Source organism: Chelon labrosus (genome assembly GCF_963514085.1).
Source record: "Chelon labrosus genome assembly, chromosome: 7".
Classification (NCBI taxonomy): domain Eukaryota; kingdom Metazoa; phylum Chordata; class Actinopteri; order Mugiliformes; family Mugilidae; genus Chelon; species Chelon labrosus.
In genome coordinates this window covers 23,983,417-24,006,894 of record NC_140343.1, presented here as the reverse complement: position 1 = coordinate 24,006,894, position 23,478 = coordinate 23,983,417, and the positions used below count along the sequence as shown (strand labels likewise).

The following is a 23,478-nucleotide window of genomic DNA, read 5'->3' as shown; positions in this document are numbered from 1 at the left end:
CATTCATCGTTATTGTTATTGCATAGTATGAGGATATACACAATGGAATGCAGTTTGGCGTCTAACAAGAGTGCAAATCGGAGATATTGTACAAGCTGTGACTATTATATTAAAGTATAATAGTAGTACATAGATTGGATATATGAAGTAGGGACAGAATAGACAACACAGTATGTGCAGTCAGTATATCCATGAAAGCGATTTAATCGTCGAACACTAATGTTATAATCAGTAACACCATCACGTTGGGTAAATTTAATATGCCCAATAAAAAAATACTTCTAATCAAAATATTTTGAAAGTACAACAATAGATGGTAAATTGAAGTACTTTTATTGTATTTTCAACTATACAATGTATCATGAAACAAACAAAAAAAAAGGTATCACAAGGGGCCCTATAAAAAGTTCTAAAATAACTTATTTTTTTAAATTGCTTTTAATGTTTAGCTCAGTTTATTGTGTTTTTAATGTTATATTTCACATTGTTTTGCTGATTTGATGTTCTTTTTATGTAAAGTGTCTTTGAGTACCTTGAAAAGCGCTTTTAAATAAAATTTATTATTATTATTATTATTAATAAATAAATTAATAAAAATAATGTAGCTAGGAACTTGAACTTTGGTCCACCAACTGCTAAATGTAAACTACCTTTAGCTATGTTTTACTCACTTGTTGGCATGACCGATTAACCAAGCCTGTGACAGGATAACGTTGGGTGATATCCACCCGAAAATATTTTACCCTCAAACACTAATGTCAGGTGAAAATTAGAAACTTTGCTATTTATAATTTCATTGACATTTATTAAACAAGTGTGTCATTGTATTAATTGCCGTCTTCATTTTCCTCTGAATACATTTTAATCTAGAGGTCCTGTTGTCTGCCCACAGCTATTTCCCTATACCTTATGCCACCTGGTGAAAAACATCAATTGTTGTTGTAAATAGTCAACTCCACACACTGCCCCGTGGGAGTAATTTAATAAGGAGCCCCCTCCTTCAGCAACATATCATGAGCTTTTTCAACATCAAAAGCCACAGCTATAATCATTTCTTTATTTGTTGGAGCTTCTCGTATCTCCGACATAAAACAGAATCCACTGAGTTTCTCTCCTCACAGAATCTGCTTTGATACAGTGAGAACAGCCAGCTTCTCTTTTATCATTCACTCAGTTCATAATTTTCAATTTCTTTTTTGTTCATTTGAGATTTTAACACGGTTAGTGTGGTATTTGATGTGTCTGACGGGTTTTCCCTAGATTTTACAACTGGCACAATAATGGATTTGCTTGCATGTTGGTGGAATTATTCTTGTTATCCAAGTTGCATTAAACAAACTCAAAACCAAAGCAAGTTAGCTTTTAGCATTATGTGCCGACATAATACAGCAGATACCATCTGTCCATGAATGTGATTCTCACTGTTACGTGCAAGTGAATTGTCCCTACGCCGCCTAGTTGTTGCCCATAAAGTTTCCAAACTGTGATCCTAACATTTGTTAGCATTGTCTCTATTTATAATGGATTGTATTATTGTGTAATAATGAGTATTATTCCTGTGGTATTCACAAAAGGTTCTATGCAACTTTATAAATGCAGGAGCGCTTTACGAGACTTAAAGAAAAAGTCACCCTTTACCCTTTAAGTGAACTGTAAATAGTGTGTAGAGTCAAAACACCCGTGGCTACTAATGTACGCTGATGTGCTTGTACACGTTTCTAGTGTGTTCTTTCTCTTCTCTCCTGTGAGGTTTCAGGAGCTGCCTTTCCCCCATGCTGCAGCAGGTGATTGAGTGCACCTGAATCCACGTGCTTGTCAAGGAGCAGAGCATAAATACTGGGAGAAAAGGCACGTCCTGTGCCAAATGAGGCATTCTGGGTAGCGCACTAGGTGTTGAGTTCAGGACTCTGAATCCCTCCATCAAGGGGAAAAGGGGTATTTTTCACTTTTTTGTGTGATTTAAATTTTAGTTTGTAGTTTGAGTTGGAATAATTCTTTGCTCTAGTCTTGGTTTATCAACTATAAATAAACAGCATAAATAGTCACTCCCCTCATTGCTGTTCTGTCTCAAGGGACGTGACACGAAACATCTGTGGGAGGTGCTTCTTGAAGCTTTAGCAGAAATCTTATTCTAGGATTAGAATCCATTTCATAAATACACAGCAACAAGAGGAAAGAAACTTGAGGGAAAGGGGAAATAAAATAAAAAGGAAAGAGCCCGAGTTCCTGCTGAGTTCTCAGATCAATCAGAGGCAGCTGGTGCACAAATTCACATGAGATCTTTGCACAGGTGGATGGTGCGCACACTGGCTGTTTGGGGGTGAATAGAAGCAGACTGCCAAAACACTCTAGCAGACACTATTTATACGACACAAATACAGCTTTATGATGAATTTTGTTTGATAAAGTGGAGGCTGGGTCACCAGGAAGCCGCAGATAATGTAAAAATTTACTTGAGGATTGTGGAAGATTCAACATTATTTTTGCAGGTTTTTTTTTAGAGACAAGACAAATGCACTAGTAGAGCACAGACCAGATAAAACAAAAAACAATCATTCTTGATGAGATGTTTGCATTGTGTTAAGGAAACTAAATTAGTTGCTCTCTCTTCTCTTAATCCATGTCTCTCCTTTCGTCTTGATCCCCATCTCATCTTTTTCAAATGTCTGCAGGTGTGAGCTTAGCAAGTGTCTAATAGTGATGTGTCACACTCTCACGGGGACGAGAGGAGAAGGACCCTCCTGCAGTGCTTATTAGCTCTAATGCATTGCTCTCCACTGCTTTGATCACTACCATGCTTCTTGCCATCGCATTTGTTTCATGACTAAAAATGTCTGTTTCTCTGTCATCCGTCTTTCTTAGTCTTAGTATATTCTCTCTTTGAAATACGTGCGACAAATAAACAATGGATTCACAGCACCACTGATCCAAGTGATGGGCTGCATTTAGTATCTTGTGTCAGGGCGCTTTCACACCTAGTTTGTAGTTTTGCTATTGGAAAACCCTGCCAGGCTGGATTGTTTGGGCTCGTGTGAACACAGCGACCGGCTCCCTTCCAGAACAAATCAACCGAGCTGAGACCAGCTAGAGGGGGCGGCCTCTTACCGGTCTGCTTGCAATCACTCCCTGGAGCGATTAGTTTGCAGTGTGTGAACACACATTACCCATGGACCAGTACAACGACCCTATATTCTAATTACATAACCAAGCAGTTCCCTGATACGTGTTTGGAAGAGAAATTGTCAGGTGAATAGGTCTAACACCTCCAGGGTGTTTTCTCCTTCCGAGAAGCCTTCTCAGCACACAGATGCTCAGTCAAACTGAACATGTGGTTCATGCACAGAACACTGTCACATGAACCATAGAACAGCAAGAAATTCCAGTTGCCACACTCTGCTCTCTGCTCTGATGATTCATTTAGACCAATCATAAAACTGTTTGCAAGTGCATGATGTTGAGGACATTGCAGACATGTGTCACAATTGTCCTATGGTGATGTTGTTTAAGACTGCAGACTTGTTTTTAGAGTCTTTTTATTTTTAGCCTTGCTAGTGACATGTAGCACAAAGTACACTGGTCAGGCATAACATTATGACCTAATATTGTGTAGGTCTCACTTGTGCCTCCAAAACAATTCTGACTCATCAGAGCCTTCACAGCCTTCTTAGGTATTCTGTTGTGTCTGGCAGCCGAATGTTGTTAGTGGGGGGCATTTGGGTCCTGTGGGTCCTTGTTCCAGTGCATCCCATAGATACTTGATCAGTTTGGGATCTAGTGAATTTAGAGGCCACCTTGTGCTGTTCTTCCTTTTTTTTTTTTTTTGTTGTTCCTAAACTGTTTTTGTGCCTGTGTCAGGCTGCATCCTGTTGCCATCTAGGAGTGTCATTGCTATGGAGTCCAAAATGTCAGGTCCAAATGTTTCCCAGCAGAACATTGCATTGTCAAAAGATAGTCAATGTTATTTAATTCTCTTGTCAGTGATTTTAATGTTGTGGCTGATCAGTGTATTTCAAACTCTACTACAATGGCTAACCATTGGCTAAGTATAGGCTAAGGCATTACCTACTCATTTGTGTCACATATAGGTGAATGCAAAAAACTGAAAATTACTTGATTACACCAAACATAAACAGCTGACTTTCTGAAAGCATGATTAAAGACAAGAGTATTGATGGAGGAAGATTTCTTGTGAATAAACAGTTGGAGCTCTGCATCCATTCCCAGTAATATCTTAATGAAACTTTTATATAGAGTGTCACTTCAGTGTGCAGAGAAGCAGTCTCTGAATCACTGCTGGTATAGTTTAGAGCAGCTGTTCAGACCCATAATTGCTCTATTTAAAAACACATCCACATGACGTTTAATTTATTGCAGCAAAAGTTGAGCCTCTTCAAGTATAAAGGTTTGTGAGATATGGCAATGACTAAGTGGCTAAACTGCATTGTCTTAAAGAGTCTGAAGGTCCAGTACGAGCTGTTCTGTTAAAATATCTAACGCTTAGCCTGAAAGCCAGACCAGCTTCCCTGCCTGCTCATTTTGTTGTGACGGAAAGTTGGTGTGGAGTCACTCTGCTGGGAACTGATCATGCTCCGACAAAGATCTGCCCGGCCAGTCAAACCATTTTGACAGGATGTACAGAAGAGTAACAGTAACGTATTCATACAACCTGTGCACCGTGGAGTGCCATTGGAAAAGCGAGTTGTTCGGATTCCGCGTTGTGACGAACAGTTAACAGCTATTAAGTCATTTGTCGAGAATGCCCTAATCACCTAATGTAATGTACTAGCTGTAGGACTCTCCAGTTGAGTGCTAGGTATATTTTACTTTTCTCTGTATCAGTTGAAACATGCCCCATCATAAAATACCAGTGGAGTGGTACCAGACTCATATTCTGATAAGAATTTAATCTGGCCAGTAAACGAGATGGTAAGTAAGCAAGTCACTATGAGATGGTAAGGTCTTAGCTACACTACACAGACCCTTTGAATTAACATTGCCATCCCAGTAGTGTGTTCCTTGAAACAGGTATCAATTGTGGCATACTTTATTTTTTTATGCCAACCAAAGCCTTTAAAAGCCTCCATTTATACCGGTAAACTGCCTTCACAAATACATGTTGAAGAGCACAGAGTTGTGACCACATATATTATATGTATGAATTTCATAAAGCAACGTTTTCTTTTTCTTTATTTTTTTTTAATGATTATGTATGGGCACTTGCATCACCCCGATGTAATTAGGAAATCAATTTAGTAATAAATTAAGGTAATTTCTCAGAGACAGGGTTGCGGAAGAATATGCCATTTAACAAGGAAAATTCTTAGTACGTCTCTTCATCAAGGCCAATATGTATGCAGCCATTTTAGTTTCGCCATTTGTCCTGCACTATATGCCATAATATCAATAGAACGACTAAAAGCTTGTACTGAGGAAACCGGGAGTAATGAATGAACCACCCAGTTATTGAGTTTCTTGAAACTTGTAGCCGTTGAGATTATAGTGTGATTATTACATTGCACTATTAGTCATTTGATAACGATGCATTTGTCAATAATACACTACAAACATACCCGTTGTAATTCATAATTCTGGCAGTTTCCTATTATGCCCCTTAAGCGTACAATAAAAAAAAGGAAATACCCTTCCAGAGGGATGAAATAATTCCACGTATTCTTGGTTTCCCTTTGTTTGATGTATTTAACTGAAAATGTCTGTCTTGGACACAGTGCTGTCTGATAGGTGACATATTGTCACCCCATTGGGAGAACATTTTGATGGCCGTTTTTGGCAGTTTGTTCATGTTGCAGAATTTTGCATGTTGTATTTCCTGAATTTGAGCACTTGTTTCTAGCAAAAGCTAGCATGCACTTCAAGGTATCAATACACACACAATGTACCAAAGACTTACTTCTCTTTATACTCTTTGCTATAGTACAATTATTTTATTTTTTTATATAAAAAAATCACACTTGTGTGTCATGTTCCTTTATTTCATTGAAGACACACTGTAGTTTAGTTTTAGCCCATTACACATACGCATCTTCAAGCACACTAAAAACTACTACTCTGAATCCATTTCTGAAAATAGTCCAAAACTAGTCCATTCTTTGATTTTAATTCAAAGTAAATTGTGTCCTGTTTTTGAAGATGAATGACCAGCGTGCTTGGGTCTTAGTGCCGGGGTAGGAAAGAGAGTGTAAGCTTGTTTTTCTTTTGGAAGAAAAAAAAAAATACAATGTGATATTTTTATGTTAGAATTTAACATATCCCAACCACGTTTGACCAGTACCATTAGAATAATAATGTGTGGTCACAAAGAGCGTTGGGGCCCTTTTACCATCCATCATCCAGTACATTGCCAGTGATACACAGACATCATTTGGGAAATCAAGCGCTTTCTCTCATTTCCTCAAACACTTACTACTTGACAGTTTTTCAACTAAGTGGTTGAATGATTTCTGCCTGCCCTGCACATCAGACGGCGGTTGGTCTTGCCTGTGTGAATATGTCAAGATGTCAGAGTTCTACACACACACCCACACAAAGAAACATTGCCCTGTAGACCGGTCTGTCAATCCAGGTATCAGTTAATATCAGTGCCCAGTAATGGAAAGACTGATTTTCAGAGCGTGATTGCCGCAGTGGTATTGATTTGTTGAGTTCTTGCTTTGCTGCACATTCACAGGATGGATAAAAGAGAAGAAAGGTTGTATATGGTTAAATTCCAAGAAAAATCATAAAAAAGGAAGAATATAAGGAAAAACTGCATGGGGATAAAAGAAAGACGCTTCAAAATGTCTTTAAAAATGTTTACAGCTGCAAAGGTTTCACAGTTGGAAATTCACAGTGGGTTTGTGTTGTATTTCCATTGACTGGAAGAGTAGGAGCAGGCAGGTGGATGTGCAAAAGCCTGGTCAGTTTCCATCATTAAAGATGAACTACATAATATTGACATCCCACACTCTGCATTTGCCAACGAACAGAAAACACTAGTCTCCACTTGTCTTACTTCAAGCCATAAGTAGGAGAGTACTGATGATAAGCTTTTGTAAGACAGGCCTCATTTGGAGTGGGAGAACATGTGGGCATGAAGAACAAAAACATTTAAGATTTTTTGTAATAATTTGTTGTAAATCCTAGCCTAAAGTGTTTCTACGATCTCTTTTGTTCTTCTTATGAAATCAATATTGATGACAAGCTTTTCAGTGTTTGAGGAAATTAAATGCTTTCCAAATCGTCAGTGTTTGAAACTAACAGTAATGTAATGTAGGGCTAAACCTATGTTTTATTTGTAGAGTAAATCTCTCATTTTCTTTTTTTAGCACATAGTAAATATGGTTGCTTCATCTCATGTCTATGGTCCCATAAACGTTTGAATTGTGGAGTTTTGAAGTATACAAAAATAGATAAAACTCACTCATTTGGAATCACTGTTTTCAACCATCTGTCACATCCACAGAGCAAATGCCAGAAAGCTAAGACCAAGGGTTACTCTTTTTCAGCTGTCTTTGTACCACACTGTTTCCCCAGGTAATTTGTTCCGATCGAACATCATTAAATTCAGTAACATGCTGATAACATGTCTGTGAAGGTCCTCAGTCGTCCAGGTCATGGTATATCCAAAAACAAGCAACTAGACTTGTAGGATTTCCTGAAGACACGCTGCCACATGTCCAAGTAGCAACACATTCAAGAACAGAAGGAGCTACCTGGATGAATGGCCAAATGTCTTCGAGAAAACGTGCAAACCTATACTTAAGATAGCCAACTGAGGTCTTCAGCAAATTAGCTTGCTAGCTGCTAACTACAGCTACATATACTTGTTCTACAGATAGCCTGTATCTTGGTAAATACTTAAGCCTTAAGTATATATTTTACGCATATTGTTAAGCGTATGTCTGCTGTCCTTTTTCTTACCTTTATCGCTCAGCATTATTCTTGGTCAAACATCCCATGTCTTTTCGTCTCTTCTGCCCCCTCCTTCCCCTCTGTTTCTCCTTTCACTTCATATACTATTCACTTCTTGCCTTATTCCTTCTCGTCTCACCCAACCTCTCATCTTTCTTCCTCCCAGGACTCCACATTTTCTTCAACTGTCTCCTGAACTCCTGTTTCGCCTTTACTTTTTGGTTTATTTCCTATCTCCTTGTCCTCCACTCCCTTCTCCCTCTCTCTTGTCTCGCGGTGTCGTTCATGGATTATTAATCATCTCGTGGGGCTGGAATGCCTCTGTGACACTCTCTAGGCTGGCCACAGAAAACTATTGACTTTAAATTTCATTCAAAGAAACCACAAGGGATTTTTCAGTGGTTGCTGAACTTGTCTTCACTGCTAAGGTTAGATTATAGATTATTCACAAACTTGGTCAAAGTATGGATCAGCTGCAAGAGAAGCAGAGAAGTAGCATTTTGCTTTAGTTAATGGGGTGTACACGATGCAACTGGCTGAGGAAATTGGATATTAGGGTGCAAAATGCGTGCATTTGTAATGAGTTATGTTATGACTCAGTTGTGACTGATTGCAGCTCCCATTTGTTTGTCACGATACTGTTGTTTAACAGTATCACAAAGGGAAAGAAAATGGAACAAAACACTATATGCCTTCACTGTGTTCTTGAGATGAGATCCCTTGATGATTTGTTTGTTCCTATTGGCTCATTGCTACTCTAACAGCATGCAAGACGTTGGAACAATCCGACCGACCAGAAGGGCTGAGATTTATTTATAGTTAGATGAATTTCATAATGTACAGTTTAATGTAGTTTCACATGAGCTAGATGAACGTTTGATTCAGAACACAGCCACGTACCCCATTACAAAAGAGTATGCAATTACATCATTGCGTAGGTTGTGTTTTTTTAAATCAACGCACAAAAGTTGTGACTGTTTTTTGTGTTGCAGCGACATCAACCGATATTAGCATGCCAACCACCGCATGCCTGCCTGTCCCATTTTATCTTTTAATACCACTTTTTATCTTATGATACACTTTTATGAAAAACTAGTGCAGCCCAGAGGGTATAGTCTGACTTCTTGTCAATCATTTGTAAATGCAGTGATGTCAGATGCCCTGGGAAAGGAACCCTAAAGAAATAATGCTCAGCAGCATAAAAAATAGGTGTTAGCATGTTAGTGTTAACTCTTAACTAGCTTCTTTTTCTAACAGTGGATGTGTAGTGATTGTAAGGCTAGCTGATTGAATAACATTACTGACAGCATTTGGTACATTAGTCATATGTTGAGACCAAACTAGAACCCTGACATTGTTAATGACAAGACAATCTATACCAATAAGCATCCCAAATCGTATCAGTTATGGTTTTTCTGTGTCAAACGCCAAATATGGGATGACACCATACATTGAGAATGTAGAAGAATATAGCAGTAGTATCCTAACAAGTTGCTGTTGGTCGTGGTGGAGGTACTCTGCATATGGATGGTCACCAACAACGCTGTCTGGTCAGATGCTGCCCCTCTCCAGTAAATTTTGAAGCCCAATCCACAATCTTGCATTCCGACCCTTCAAAGAGAGTTTATTATATTAGAAAATATATATTTCTCTTGTCAGTACTGTTACAGCAGAAGCATATGTAGTGTCCAGTAAATGAGATCGACTAATAAGAGACACCAATAGCTGTTTATAGTTTGTTTTATTACAGTTTTAGGGAATATCAGTAATAAAATGTAAATGGAGGTAGCAAAGGCCCACTGAATTCTTGCTGTATGCCGTTTGTAGTTCCCAACTTAATTCAAAATAAACATATGCAGTGTCCTCAAAGTGAATAATAACACTGGGGACCAATTTCTCTATTAACTGTGGAGGTCCACCCGCTCACAGAGCAGTGTTTAGTGCAGCTGATTTGCATGTCATTAAAAAAAATCTCTGAATGAAACAACACATTCACAAGGATCTCTGCTTGAATGGGAATTTTTGTATTGAGACTGATTTTCTCTTGGGGCTTTCTGTGAAAGGTTCTGCCAGTCACAGCAGATGAGGTCATACTGTACATGGTAGCAACATACAATAAAACAGTTACCCTCTGTTCTCTTTCAGGAAATAAATAGAAATATTGAGAAATGCATCTTTTCTGTAAATTCTGCGTTATACTGCTACTACTAGTTTCATTTTGGCTGGTTTTCTTAAGTTGTTTCTCAATCTCTTGAGTTCCCCTCACATTGTACATAGCCCTGAGTTCTACTGTTGTTTTCCTGCGATTTGATTTCACCAAACATCTAAGTGATCGGCAATCACAATCAATCTGGATTTTTTTCCGAGTACATTTCTTCCTGGAAGATGATGGTTCCCCACTATCCTTCCAGTTTTTAATAATGCGTTGGACAGTTCTTAACCCAGTTTTAGTAGTTTCTTCAATCTACTTAGATGTTTTCTCTGCTTGATGCATGCCAATGATTTGACCCTCCTCAAACAGACTAACATCTTTTCCAGACATGGTTGTTTAAGAAATGAGAAGCTACTCATTGCATCAGTTGGGGTTAAATAACTTGTTGCCAGCTGAAAGATAATCGCCCATGCAGTAATTATCCAATAGGAGGCTTGTATCTGTTTGCTTAGTTAAATCCAGGTGGCAACTTTCTTTTGGCCAGGCAGTGTATGTATAGTTTCTTGTTCCATACAGTCAAACACAAATATTCATTTGTTATATTATATATCCATACTAGCCTGGGTGTTCCCATACTGCTTTGCGCGCGATTTCATTCTCGCTGCAAAAGCAGTCTGGAAACCATCGCCCATATTTGCGCCTGAGATAGGGAACCAATCACAGAACGGGGGGGGGGGGGGCAGCAAGACGATGACGACGTCTATGCGCGACACCGAAGCTTGTAGTGTGTTAATCCAACATGGCAGCGGACCTAACGTTACCGTTCGATGCAGCCTTAGACAGTGTTTTAAGTAGCTTAGAACGCAAGTTTATTTTAAAAAAAGAGCAACGTTTGGCGTTGAAAGACTTCATTGCCAAGAAGGATGTGTTTGCTCTGCTACCAACAGGCTTTGGCTATGAATCGCGCGCAAGGCAGCATGGGAATTACCAGGCGCATTTGATAGACATTCGTAGCGCCCAATAAACGGCTCTAGGCATTTGTAAAACCACGCCTCAAATACGAGAAAATGAACACGTAGTTTCCAAACCAGCATCTCATTGAGATGTGCAGTCGCGTCAGCCAGGCTATATCCATACAGTCATCTGAGAGAAAATGGAGCTTTTTCTTCCTTTTAATTGTTTATTTTTTTTCTCTCTCTTTTTTTCTTATACAAAAAACATAGCCTGGCATTGCCAGGCTACATTCTTATAATATGAGTCTGGTAACATGCCATTTAGATTTTATTATGGGGCTATTTCAACCATTACAGACAAAACTATGAATCTGAACACAATTGGATAGTGCTACGATCCAGCGGTCCACCTACACCTGAAGGACAAAGGACAGTCCTTTGAAGATAACAATGTCCAAATCTTAGCCAGAGAAGACTGATGGTTTGAAAGGAGTAGAGGAAGCCATCTATGTCAGACTGGAAAAACCTTCTCTAAACAGAGAAGGTTGACTTAGATTTAATCTGCCATTAATTTACAATACAGTTTTAACTTCTGTCCCAACACCTTGAAACTGGAGCCTCTGACTGATAATGGGTTGTTAGAGCACCATTCATAGGCCAAGAGGACAGGGACAAGCAGTCCCCTCTCAATGACAGGTAAGTATCATAGCTGTTAATGGAAATTAGCCACACCAGTTTTTGGCCATCAACAGAAACAAGTCAAGCAAGTTTCTGGTGGGTTACCCACAGGGTTTCCTATTTAAACCTCAAAGTTCCCACCGGTCCCCTGGCTGAGAACCTTCACAGACATGACGTGTAAAAAAACACAAATATTTGGAATTAGAAAATGATTAGCAATAAAAAACAAAACAAAAAAAAACAATCAATGATGGCACAGGGCCTACAGATATTTTTTATTTACATTAAAAAGCTGGAACAAATGTTGGTTTGTCACAGCCTTTCTAAATATGACTGTAAACTAGTTTTATCTTAGCCGAGGTTGAAGAACCTTGGGACAGTGGATATAGGCTAGTCTCTACTCTGTCTGCTCATTAGAAGCTTATGACTGTACATCAGTGACAGGAAATCAGGATTCATTTCCTTTACATTAACTAGTAAACATGTCCTTCATGTACAGTATGTATGTGTTTACAGCTGGACTATTATTGGTATCATTTCCTACATTTACAGCCTTGATGTCAAAGATACTTGATAATCTTACGAATGCCGCAATATGTGTGTAATTGCATTGCATTTTAAGCTATCATTACACTGGCATACAATTTCATGTGAAGTACAGAGCTGTCTTTGATCTAGACAGTGTGAAATTACATGCTTAAACCAAAAGGCACAGAGATAGCACGTAGCATGATTTAGATGATGCTAGGCAAGAGTCGGCGTTTGCTGACACACTGATTTATTCATATTGGACTGTAATCCAGTTTTAGTTCAGTCTAAGCAAAAGGATGAGACTTAACCTACAGTACAGAACTCTCTTGATGAAATGATTGATGGTTTAGTTTGCAGATGTTTTGCAGTTCACAAGAAACAGAAATAGTTTGTTGAGACATTAGGGTTTGTGAGGTTTGTTTGTCCATCCCCAGTATTCAAACCTGTCTCCTTCTGATTTCTGTTCTGAATGAATGAGCCACCACAGGAGCTACGAGCCTCACAATCTGGACTTAACTTCCCATAACAGATACTCACATCGATGATTTGATTTAACAAGGAGTATAACTAATGAGGCCTTTAATGACTTACCAGTTCCTTTCACAGAACCTGCCAAAAAGATATTTGTCACTTTTCAGGTGCATTTCTCATTTTAGCTGTATCGTGTTTTTGTCAATATGTACAAGGTGTTATTTGTGCAGCTGGTGTCAGATTTAACAATAATTAGTTTAATAAAACTAATGCACACTGTACTTAGTTTGTGGTGAAAATCTTTTTTCTACAGGAAGGCTACAAAAAAAATAAAAATTCTGCAGCACTGAAGGTTCCCAAGTGCACAGTGGCCTCCATAAATCTCAAATGGAAGATTTGGCACGACCAGGACTCTACCAGGACCTGGTAGCTCCTGGCTAAACTGAGCAATCGGGGACCTTAGTCATTAAGAGAGGTGACCAAGAACGCAATGGTCACTCTGACTGAGCTCCATGGATCCTGTGTGGAGATGGGCCAAAGTTCCAGAAGGACAACCATCACTACAGCTCTCCACCGATCTGGGCTTCATGGGAGAGTGGCTAGACACATGCAAGCCTGCAACTGAAGGACCCTCAGACTGTGAGGAACGAAATTCTCTGATCTGATGAAACCAAGATTGAACTGCTTTGCCTCAGTTCCAAACATTATATCTGGAGGAAACCAGACACAGCTCATTGCCTGCACAGTACAATCCCCACAGTGAAACATGGTGGTGGGAACATCATGGGTTGAGGGAACGTACGAACAGATCCTCAATGAAAATGTGTTCCGGAATGCTCAGGACCTCAGACTGGGCCCAGGGTTCGCCTTGCAATATGACAATGACCCTAAGAACACAGTCAAGACAGCACAAGAGTGGCTTAGGGACAACTCTGTGAATGTCCTGGAGTGGCCAAACCAGAGACCTGAAAATGGCTGTCCACAGACAGTCCTCATCTCAACTGACCGAGCTTGAAATGATTTGCAAAGAAGAGGGAAGTAATAAGTGAAGAGACTGGACCTATTTTTGCAGAGGTGAGGAGACCAGCACAAGCCACACTGATATTTTTCAGCCCTGCCCATACATGTGCTGTTTTGCCGCCATGCAAAAGATGTCAAAATCACATGCGAATGAAACCAGGATGCTGCAAAATAACCACACACGCATCTGTATTCTTCCTGTTAATGTGGGTCATGTCCGCTGGAAAATCTTTATTCAGCATTTCATGTTTTATTCTAAAAATGCATTGGTTTTGCTTTTTAAAGTTGATAAAAAAATATACCACTGGATTCCTCATCATTCGCCCGTTTCTCAGACAGCAATATGAGATCCTAAAAACATTATTTCGTTGAGCTGCTGTTGTTTCGCTTGTTCAGTGATGTGTGCTTCCAGACACCTGCACAGTGTGTACAGGACTTACAGCACAAAATGTATAACCGTATTTAAATTAATATGGGCTGGCAGGCAAATACATTAGATATTTGGTGACAAGGCTAAAACACTCATTTGGTGACTTGCATATTTGTTTCATGCTAACCTGATGATATTATATAAAAGTAAAAATAATAGCTTTCTTCTACTGTGTCAAACATGAACTGGTAGACATAAAGTAGACTTTTGTGGGAAGGTGATTTACGTTTTTTTTGTCCACTACCCACGCTTTTTAGAGTTACACGTGATGTGATCAACTTGTACTGGGTGTGTATTAGGGGTTGAACGACTTCCGATTTTTTAAAGCTGATTATTATGTGATGAAAGGCAAGTCAATGGCGACTAGTCGTGGATGGCGTCGCTAATATAAACACAGTAGAAAGTAATGCTTTGCAACAATGAAATCTGTATTTTTTAAAGGCCGTCAGTCTGGCACTTATAATATGCGGTTCTCGCCCAGCAGACTCTAAACTCTACCATAACTTCTGTCTCTTGCATGGTACATTCACTGACATTAAGGATAAAACTTAACACAAAACACAACATTTAACACATGAGCTTATCAGTACTGTGCTCTGCAGGTATGTATAGCAGGGGTTGCGTTAACTGAATATTTTCCGTCTTGTCTCTCTTGATTAGTAGTGTAAGAGTCGGTTAAGTTTCGTTTCTCTGCCGGACGAGTGAGTGGCTGCTGATTTTCGGTTAAGCGGGAATCCACGAGCAGCGGTTATGAGTCGGTTAAGTTTTGTTTCTCTGCGTAAGTTGGTGAGTGTCTGAGTGCCTTAGTTTGCTAGTGGTCAAGTCGGGTAGTACGTTTTGTTTCTCTGCCGAGTGAGATGTTTGAATGGTGCAGTTTATTGATTATCAATCAAACATGGTAGGGCTCAACTGAGCCGGTTAAATAGACGTCTAGATTCATGATTCTTGAGTCGTCTTTAATGGCCGGTATATGAACCGAATCTTTTTTTCCACCGCTACTGAATATTAATTAAAAACGAATGAAAATTAAATGCTATTGAATATGTCATTATTATCATTTTAAAAAATTAAAGTGACGGGTAAAAATGGGTTATGTCAAAATGACGGACAACGAAAAAGTCTAGCGCAGCCTCTGGTATAGCCTATATAAATCGGCACCATAAGTAGCATTTAATACTTAAAAGCGTATTGTCAGATGGGATAGTGTAGCCTGGATAAAAATACATGGTATTTCTCTAAAGCCTTTTTCTGTGTACAGCAGCTAAATGTTTAATAACTTTGACAATGAAATCCACCATCAAATTCTTGATTTTCAGCCTCCTTCTCTCTGTTACCGCAGGACGTTTAGTAAAGTTGTGAATTGACTGCTGCCGAGAGTATTTGGACCATTCCTCTACTAGCCGCAGTGTATGCCTTATGAGTGCTGCAATGACCCACCAGACTCCTCACCTGTCTTCTTGGAGGCGTCCATGTTGTTATTGACTAGTCGACATGATGCTTAACGCACCATGGGACAGGACGACAGCAGTGAAGTCAACTAGTCGACTACTGTACAACTCCTAGTGTGTATAAATATCATGGATATACAGTGGGTACGGAAAGTATTCAGACCCCTTTATATTTTTCACTCTTTGTTTCATTGCAGCCATTTGCTAAAATCAAAAAAGTTCATTTTATTTCTCATTAATGTACACTCAGCACCCCATCTTGACAGAAAAAAACAGAAATGTAGAAATTTTTGCAAATTTATTAAAAAAGAAAAACTGAAATATCACATGGTCACAAGTATTTAGACCCTTTGCTCAGTATTGAGTAGAAGCACCCTTTTGAGCTAGTACAGCCATGAGTCTTCTTGGGAATGATGCAACAAGTTTTTCACACCTGGATTTGGGGATCCTCTGCCATTCTTCCTTGCAGATCCTCTCCAGTTCTGTCAGGTTGGATGGTGAACGTTGGTGGACAGCCATTTTCAGGCCTCTCCAGAGATGCTCAATTGGCTTTAGGTCAGGGCTCTGGCTAGGCCAGTCAAGAATGGTCACAGAGTTGTTCCGAAGCCACTCCTTCGTTATTTTAGCTGTGTGCTTAGGGTCATTGTCTTGTTGGAAGGTGAACCTTCGGCCCAGTCTGAGGTCCTGAGCACTCTGGAAGAGGTTTTCTTCCAGGATATCTCTGTGCTTGGCCGCATTCATCTTTCCTTCAATTGCAACCAGTCGTCCTGTCCCTGCAGCTGAAAAACACCCCCATAGCATGATGCTGCCACCACCATGCTTCACTGATTGTATTGGGCAGGTGATGAGCAGTGCCTGGTTTTCTCCACACATACCGCTTAGAATTAACGCCAAAAAGTTCAATCTTGGTCTCATCAGACCAGAGAATCTTATTTCTCATAGTCTGGGAGTCCTTCATGTGTTTTTTGGCAAACTCTATGCTGAGGAGAAGCTTCCGTCGGGCCACTCTGCCATAAAGCCCCAACTGGTGGAGGGCTGCAGTGATAGTTGACTTTGTGGAACTTTCTCCCATCTCCCTACTGCATCTCTGGAGCTCAGCCACAGTGATCTTTGGGTTCTTCTTTACCTCTCTCACCAAGGCTCTTCTCCCACGATTGCTCAGTTTGGCTAGACGGCCAGGTCTAGGAAGAGTTCTGGTCGTCCCAAACTTCTTCCATTTAAGGATTATGGAGGCCACTGTGCTCTTAGGAACCTTGAGTGCTGCAGAAATTCTTCTGTAACCTTGGCCAGATCTGTGCCTTGCCACAATTCTGTCTCTGAGCTCCTTGGGCAGTTCCTTCGACCTCATGATTCTCATTTGCTCTGACATGCACTGTGAGCTGTAAGGTCTTATATAGACAGGTGTGTGCCTTTCCTAATCAAGTCCAATGACCTAATTAAACACAGCTGGACTCCAATGAAGGAGCAGAACCATCTTAAGAAGGATCAGAAGAAATGGACAGCATGTGAGTTAAATATGAGTGTCACAGCAAAGGGTCTGAATACTTATGACCATGTGATATTTCAGTTTTTCTTTTTTAATAAATTTGCAAAACTTTCTACATTTCTGTTTTTTTCTGTCAAGATGGGGTGCTGAGTGTACATTAATGAGAAATAAAATGAACTTTTTTGATTTTAGCAAATGGCTGCAATGAAACAAAGAGTGAAAAATTTAAAGGGGTCTGAATACTTTCCGTACCCACTGTATTCTCCTGCACAGGAGGGGGCATGTTTAACCAGCCGTTCAACCAGCTATCTCGTCCTGGGCAATGCCCATTGTTTGAATGGCCGGTACTTCATCTCTTCTTAGTTGTTAGTTCACTAGATTTCATATTATGAAGGAGCAATGAATATAATAAAAACAGAAAACAGCAGGACATAACAATAATCGGAATGAAGGTAGCAGGTGCCATCCATATATACACATTTGTCCTGATGGATGAAACCTGTGAAGGACAAACAAAATCTCTGGTAGCCAACTAACAACACTGGGATAAGCGTACAGTCAGGCTGATAAGACTCTGCAGCTCTTAAGAAAACCCGAGATATGAAATAAACAACATACCTATAACATAAAACTTAAGCCTTATGTGTTGTGATTTGCTGTTATGTCTAGTGTCTTGAAACCACGTCCCTATAGTCCATGCATTTTTGATATGATTTATTTGTCAATTTTTATCTATTCTTTTTAAACTCTCAAAACAAGTTAAGGTAAAACTGTATTCTCATTATTCAGATGCTACTGTAGATATAGTATATCATTTAGAAAAAATTACCTCTGAAAAAGAGAAATTTAAATAGACTTTGACAGAGGAAAACTCAATTATGTGTGTTTATATTTGTCTCTTTTGTATGACTTCTGATTTTTGTCTGTTTTCTATTTCTGTTTAAAAAAAAATGCTTGACTTTATCCAATTCTCTTTTCTATTTTCCCTCTAGCTGGATTGTCAAAAGAGGCTGGAAGAGGTCTGACATCTCTGTTGGTTCAACCCATATCTGCCCTCCTGGCCAAGACATTATTAGGCTCCTCATCCACAGGGCAGGGAGACTCCTGTGTTCCTCTAGCCATGCCTCCCAACACAGGTAAACATACTATACACAGCATGAGAGAGTGGCTGCTGAAGCCTCATTATCAGTAAAGTAGGTTTTGTCTCATTAATAGTGTCAAACATTAGGTTTAATGTCTGAGGTACAACACTGTGGAACATAGGACTGTGTGCTTTATGCTCTGTTTGAAGCAACAATTGTGTTAAATGTGATTAGGTCCTCGATCTTAATTTGAACCTTTTCCATGATGTTAATTGCTAATTAATCAGTCAGTTCATATTGAGGATACAAACAACTTGAGTGGGCTTCCATCTCAGGGTGGCCAGGCTCATCCGCTGGCTGAAGATGGGGGTAAAATCACTGTTCTCTTCCACTGAGAGGAGCCATTGGGGTTGTTCGGGCATCTGGTGTCATTTATAGCAGGGAAGGGTAGGTCCCTGATGTGAGACACAGAAGGATTAAGGCAGGCTGAGGAAACAAAAGGGAAACTTGACTGTGCACTTACTATGATGAATACAGGTGTAAATATACACAAGAGCTGATGGGATAACAAGACATAGAGGAAACCAATGAAGGGGTAGCAAACAACTCATTCATTCATTCATTCATTTTCTGTAATCGCTTGTCCTGTGAAGGGTCGTGGGGGGCTAGAGCCTATCCCAGCTGTCATCGGGCGAGAGGCGGGGTACACCCTGCACTGGATCATCAAGAGTACAGTGCCAGGGCATGTCCCCATGTGTCTATAATTACACTAAAGATGCCCCATTTAGATCTAATTCATACTTTTTTAAATTAACCAATTAGCCAGTCGACAAAAATAATAATCATAATAATAATCAGCAACTAATTCAATGAGCGGACAATTGTTCAAAATACTAATCATTCCTTAGTTCTTTCTGTTTTGGTGAGGCATTTCTTTTCATTAAATACAAATTGAATGTCTACTGATTTTCGGACTGCTTCAGATGAAAGAAGAATCACCTTGGGCAATTCTCATGGTATTCTGACATTTTTAATAAAGAACATATTAAAATACATAATTTGGAAATTAAAAACCATTCATCTTTGGTTTAAACTGCTACGTGGAAATATGAAATAGTAATAAGAAATGCGTATATTGCAGTTATTAAGGGAGCAGGTTCGTTAAAATCGTTTTAAAGGCACATCTTATTTTTGGCTGTGGAGTCAAGATCTACAAATCAGTAAAACTGATATTATGTGTAAAGTCTAATTTTAGGTTCAGTCCTTCACTGCAGACATGTATTTGAGCTGTTGTTTGTGTATCACTCTGCTCTGCCTAAATGGATCACCTTTACCAGTGCTCATCTCTGCCAGCATGTCAGTGACTCATGGAGTTCATGACCTGGAATTTCCAGCAAAACATAGTTTGGCTCAAAACTTGACCCAAATACTTTTTCTGCACTGGAGCTTATAACGTCCACCGGAAGTACTCTGTGACTAGCATACCTTTCTTTTGCTTTTGTAGTATACTTAAGTATTGTTCAGGTTATAGAATATGAAGACAGTCAGAGCAAATGCTGAACCATATAAACAGTGCTGAGTTAATTCACTGTTGTACTGAAGTGCTTGGGCATACTGTGTTCACTGCTGACACACAAACCAGATTGTATCTGAAGTGTGGAAAGCATGATAAGTTTAAGGGAAAAAAATAAGCAAATTGTTGTGATTTCCAGTTCTAGATGAGACAAGCACCAGCCAATGTCTGATAAGAATTTAAACCCCCCATGTACACAGTATGCCAACCAAAATGATTTGCAGGGTTCAGTAACGTCAGGTTTCAGACCTTGATGAACTGGCCCAGTAGGAGCTGTTGAACCTCACCTGAAATAAGAAAAGTGGGACCCTTACCTGGAGCCAGATCTGAGGTTGTACTCTGTTCAACTTGTAGGAATAAGGATCAGGGTCAGGTGCAGTGCAAGTTAGGTGGCTGACAAAGGCAAGGCCTCAGTTGTGAATGCCTTGGAATGTTTCAAGAGGAATGTGGGGGAACATTTCCATGTTTAGTCTGTTACCACCATGACCCAACCTCGAATAAGCAGATAGAGATTGTCGGATGGAATAAGATCCAGTGCCGATTTAGTGCTCAGCATGACGGTTATGACTATGTTGCTGTTAAGCTTGTTACATACTTCATGAGAAGCGAGAAATGTCTTCTCGCTCCCAGGGCTGCGAGAACTAGAACAAAGTTCGTTTTGGGCAGGTCATTTATCCTTTACGAGAAACTCAAGTGCCAAACTCCGGGGAAGTCCTCATAGGGCCCTCTCACTGCAGCATACGTCACATGCGTTAGGCATTGTGGGAGATGCTGGAGATGGACGACGAGAGGCACTTTTCTTATTATTTTCGGATGTTGGCCGGTTGTTTTGACAGCTGTGCCCGTCGGATCACGCCGTTGATTCACCATGCACAATATGCCGAGAGATAAGCGGTCACACTGCGAATATTAGCATCTGGGAGCTCACAGAGTGGCCGCTAGCATTAACGACACCCTTTCCGGTTTCTGACCAATCACAGAATAGTTGCCGGACACCACACGAGAAAAAAGATCTGCCTGGTTGATTTGTCGAGAACAAGCTGCGAGAACTCCCAAACGAGGAGAGCTGCGAGAACAAAACAATGTCAGTTTGTTTGCAAATTCTCTGACACTTTGATCGACTCTGCAGATCTTAGCTGGAGCATAATCAGTTACAGGCTAATTCCAGACCAACTTTCCACCAGGTCAGGTAAATTGGTCTGGCTATTATTATTATTATTATTATTATATTGTTTACCCTATGATTTGAATAACCTGTTGATCATCTGTACTAAGTAATGGCAATAGCTATAACTGCAAATGTAGTAGAGTTGATATTAGGCTTTTTATGCAGTTCTCAGGTACAAAGTAATAGCAGTGATTTGTGTAGAAAGTTACTGTTACTCCATTATTTTGTCTCTCCTATACCACAACACAATGACGAAGCAACCCAAGATGTTGCATCCATGGGAACATTATATTGGATATACACTTGCTCTCTTACCCTTTTTTTATTGAATTCCTTTTTTATTGTAGTCGTAGTCCGCCCTTGCTCTTGTTATTTTGAGCTGTTTAATTACTTAACTATTTTTATTGCGGTACAGTTTTGATTGCCTTGAAATGTGGCTTGGCTCTTGGGTATGCCTCACGGTCATGTCATCATCAGCGTGATGCAGCTGTTAATTAACCTACGGTGATTGAGGTGAGAGATGCAGAGACAAGCTCTTACTGTAGGAGCATCTCATACCCCCTTTCTCTTGTTCAGAACAATGAATAGATAAACAGAAAGATTGAATAAAAAAACGATACTCTCTTTTCACTGGAGTTTCCACATTCTCATTTGGAGCCAAAGAAAGGCTCTAAAATATGAAAGCATCCGGGTAGAACAGCAGACTGCCTCAGGACAAAAGTGGTCATAAAATGCTCGCGAAAAAATTACAACACTCGATTTTGCGCAGACTCTAAAACCGTGCCTAACAAAGAAGACAGAAATCAGCAAGTGCAGCAGTGTCTATACTAGAAAAAGTAATTTCTGTCACATTGAACGAAGCTTCTTTTTATATATGGTCCACATACAAATTAAAGCAATATCAAAAAAAAAATAAAAAATCTGGGAAAAGAAAGGAAAATAAATATGCACCAAGAGAGTTTAATTTCCTTTGCCTGAAGGAGAATAATAGATTACCACAGGGCACCGTGGATGTTTTCCAATATTCAAAGGAGAGGGTGCTGGGTAGAAATATAGAAAGAGAGGAGGCAGAAAGAAGACAACTGTGAGCAGCTCAATGGACTGGTACAACCGAAAGTCTAAAAGTCTTAAATTTTCTGACTTACTGCTTGTAGTGTTCAACAATGTTTGTGGTTTTAATTTCCTCAGAATCCAAGATATGTGGCGGAATGACACTATGGACATATAAGATAATAAGAAAATCCTTACAAAACATCTGTACGGTGCTTGGACCATTGCTAAATTGCAACAGTGAGTCTAGTGACCGGTCACGTCTTTACCAAACTTCAAAACAATCCATACTTCTTCTTTCAATAAGACTTATTGGCCTTGTGGTGGTGCCGAAAAAAAAGGTCAAGGCCACACAAAAGTGGTCACAATTTATCATCTGTGGATCTTGAATATATTGAGTAAATTCCATTACAATTAATCCAGATCCTGCGTCGATTACAGACATAGCCATGCCCAGGGAGGGCCAGGCCAATGGAATGATCAAAACGTACTTTCTTTATTCAAAAGTGATCTCCTCTCACTATATGCTTCACTGATTCCTCGTAGAACGGACACAATTAACTACAGACCTCGCTGTAAAAACTTCATTACAACTACTTTCTATTGACAAATGAGTAATGGGTCAGTGTTCTTTTCAGGAAAAGAAGAAACAATGTAAAAAACTGAAGTGGTCTGAGAACTGTCAGTAAAAGACATCCACAAACCAAACCAGTATTTGCATCACCAGGAGTATTTGACATGCACCGATCAGCCACAACATTAAAACCACTGACAGGAGAAGTGAATAACATTGACCATCTTTTGACAATACAATGTTTTGCTGGGAAACGTTTGGAGCTGGGATTCGTGTAGATAGTTACTTAGACCAGACCAGGCACCCCCACCCCATAGCAATGACACTCCTTGGTTGGCAGCAGCCGTCCCCAGCTGCACAAAAACATGAAAAACAGCACAAGGTGTTGACCTGGCCTCCAAATTCACTAGATCCCAAACTTATCAAGTATCTGTGGGATACACTGGAACAAGCCTGATCCACAGAGGCCCCTCCCCTCAACCCATAGGACCCAAAGGCCCACACTAACAACATTCTGCCACCAGACACCACAGGACACCCTCAGAAGGCCCATGCCCATTTATTGACGAGTCAGAACTGTTTTGGAGGCACACAGAAAACCTACACAATATTAGGAAGGTGGTCATAATGTAATGCCAAATCAGCGTACTGTATAATATAGAAACACAAAACTGTTGCAGAGGAGAGGGCTTCTGGATTTATTTATTTTAAATTGGGGCAAGTTGTAAATATTCTATCATCTCTGCCCTTATTGTCCATGTTTCATGCTTTTCTGGAGACAAAGACAGTAACTTCCGTGTAACATTAAGCACGCTCCCTTCTTCAGAAAATGGCAAAAAAAACACATCAAGCGAAATTTATATAAAATTGTGTCGACTTTTTCAGGGTGATAGGCATAGTCAAATACAGCATTAATGCCTGTCATTTCTTCTATTCGCTGTTATTCAACATATT

General features: G+C 39.8%; 1 protein-coding gene across 1 annotated transcript in view; it reads left to right on the top strand.

The window, feature by feature from the left end:
• The window catches only part of naaladl2 (N-acetylated alpha-linked acidic dipeptidase like 2), a 372,313-nt gene that overhangs the window by 187,712 nt on the left and 161,123 nt on the right, over window positions 1–23,478 (top strand). The window contains exon 8 of the mRNA XM_084547593.1: window positions 18,070–18,213. Within this exon, the coding sequence (XP_084403719.1) occupies window positions 18,070–18,213 (144 nt within the window). The remainder of the gene's footprint in view (window positions 1–18,069; window positions 18,214–23,478) is intronic.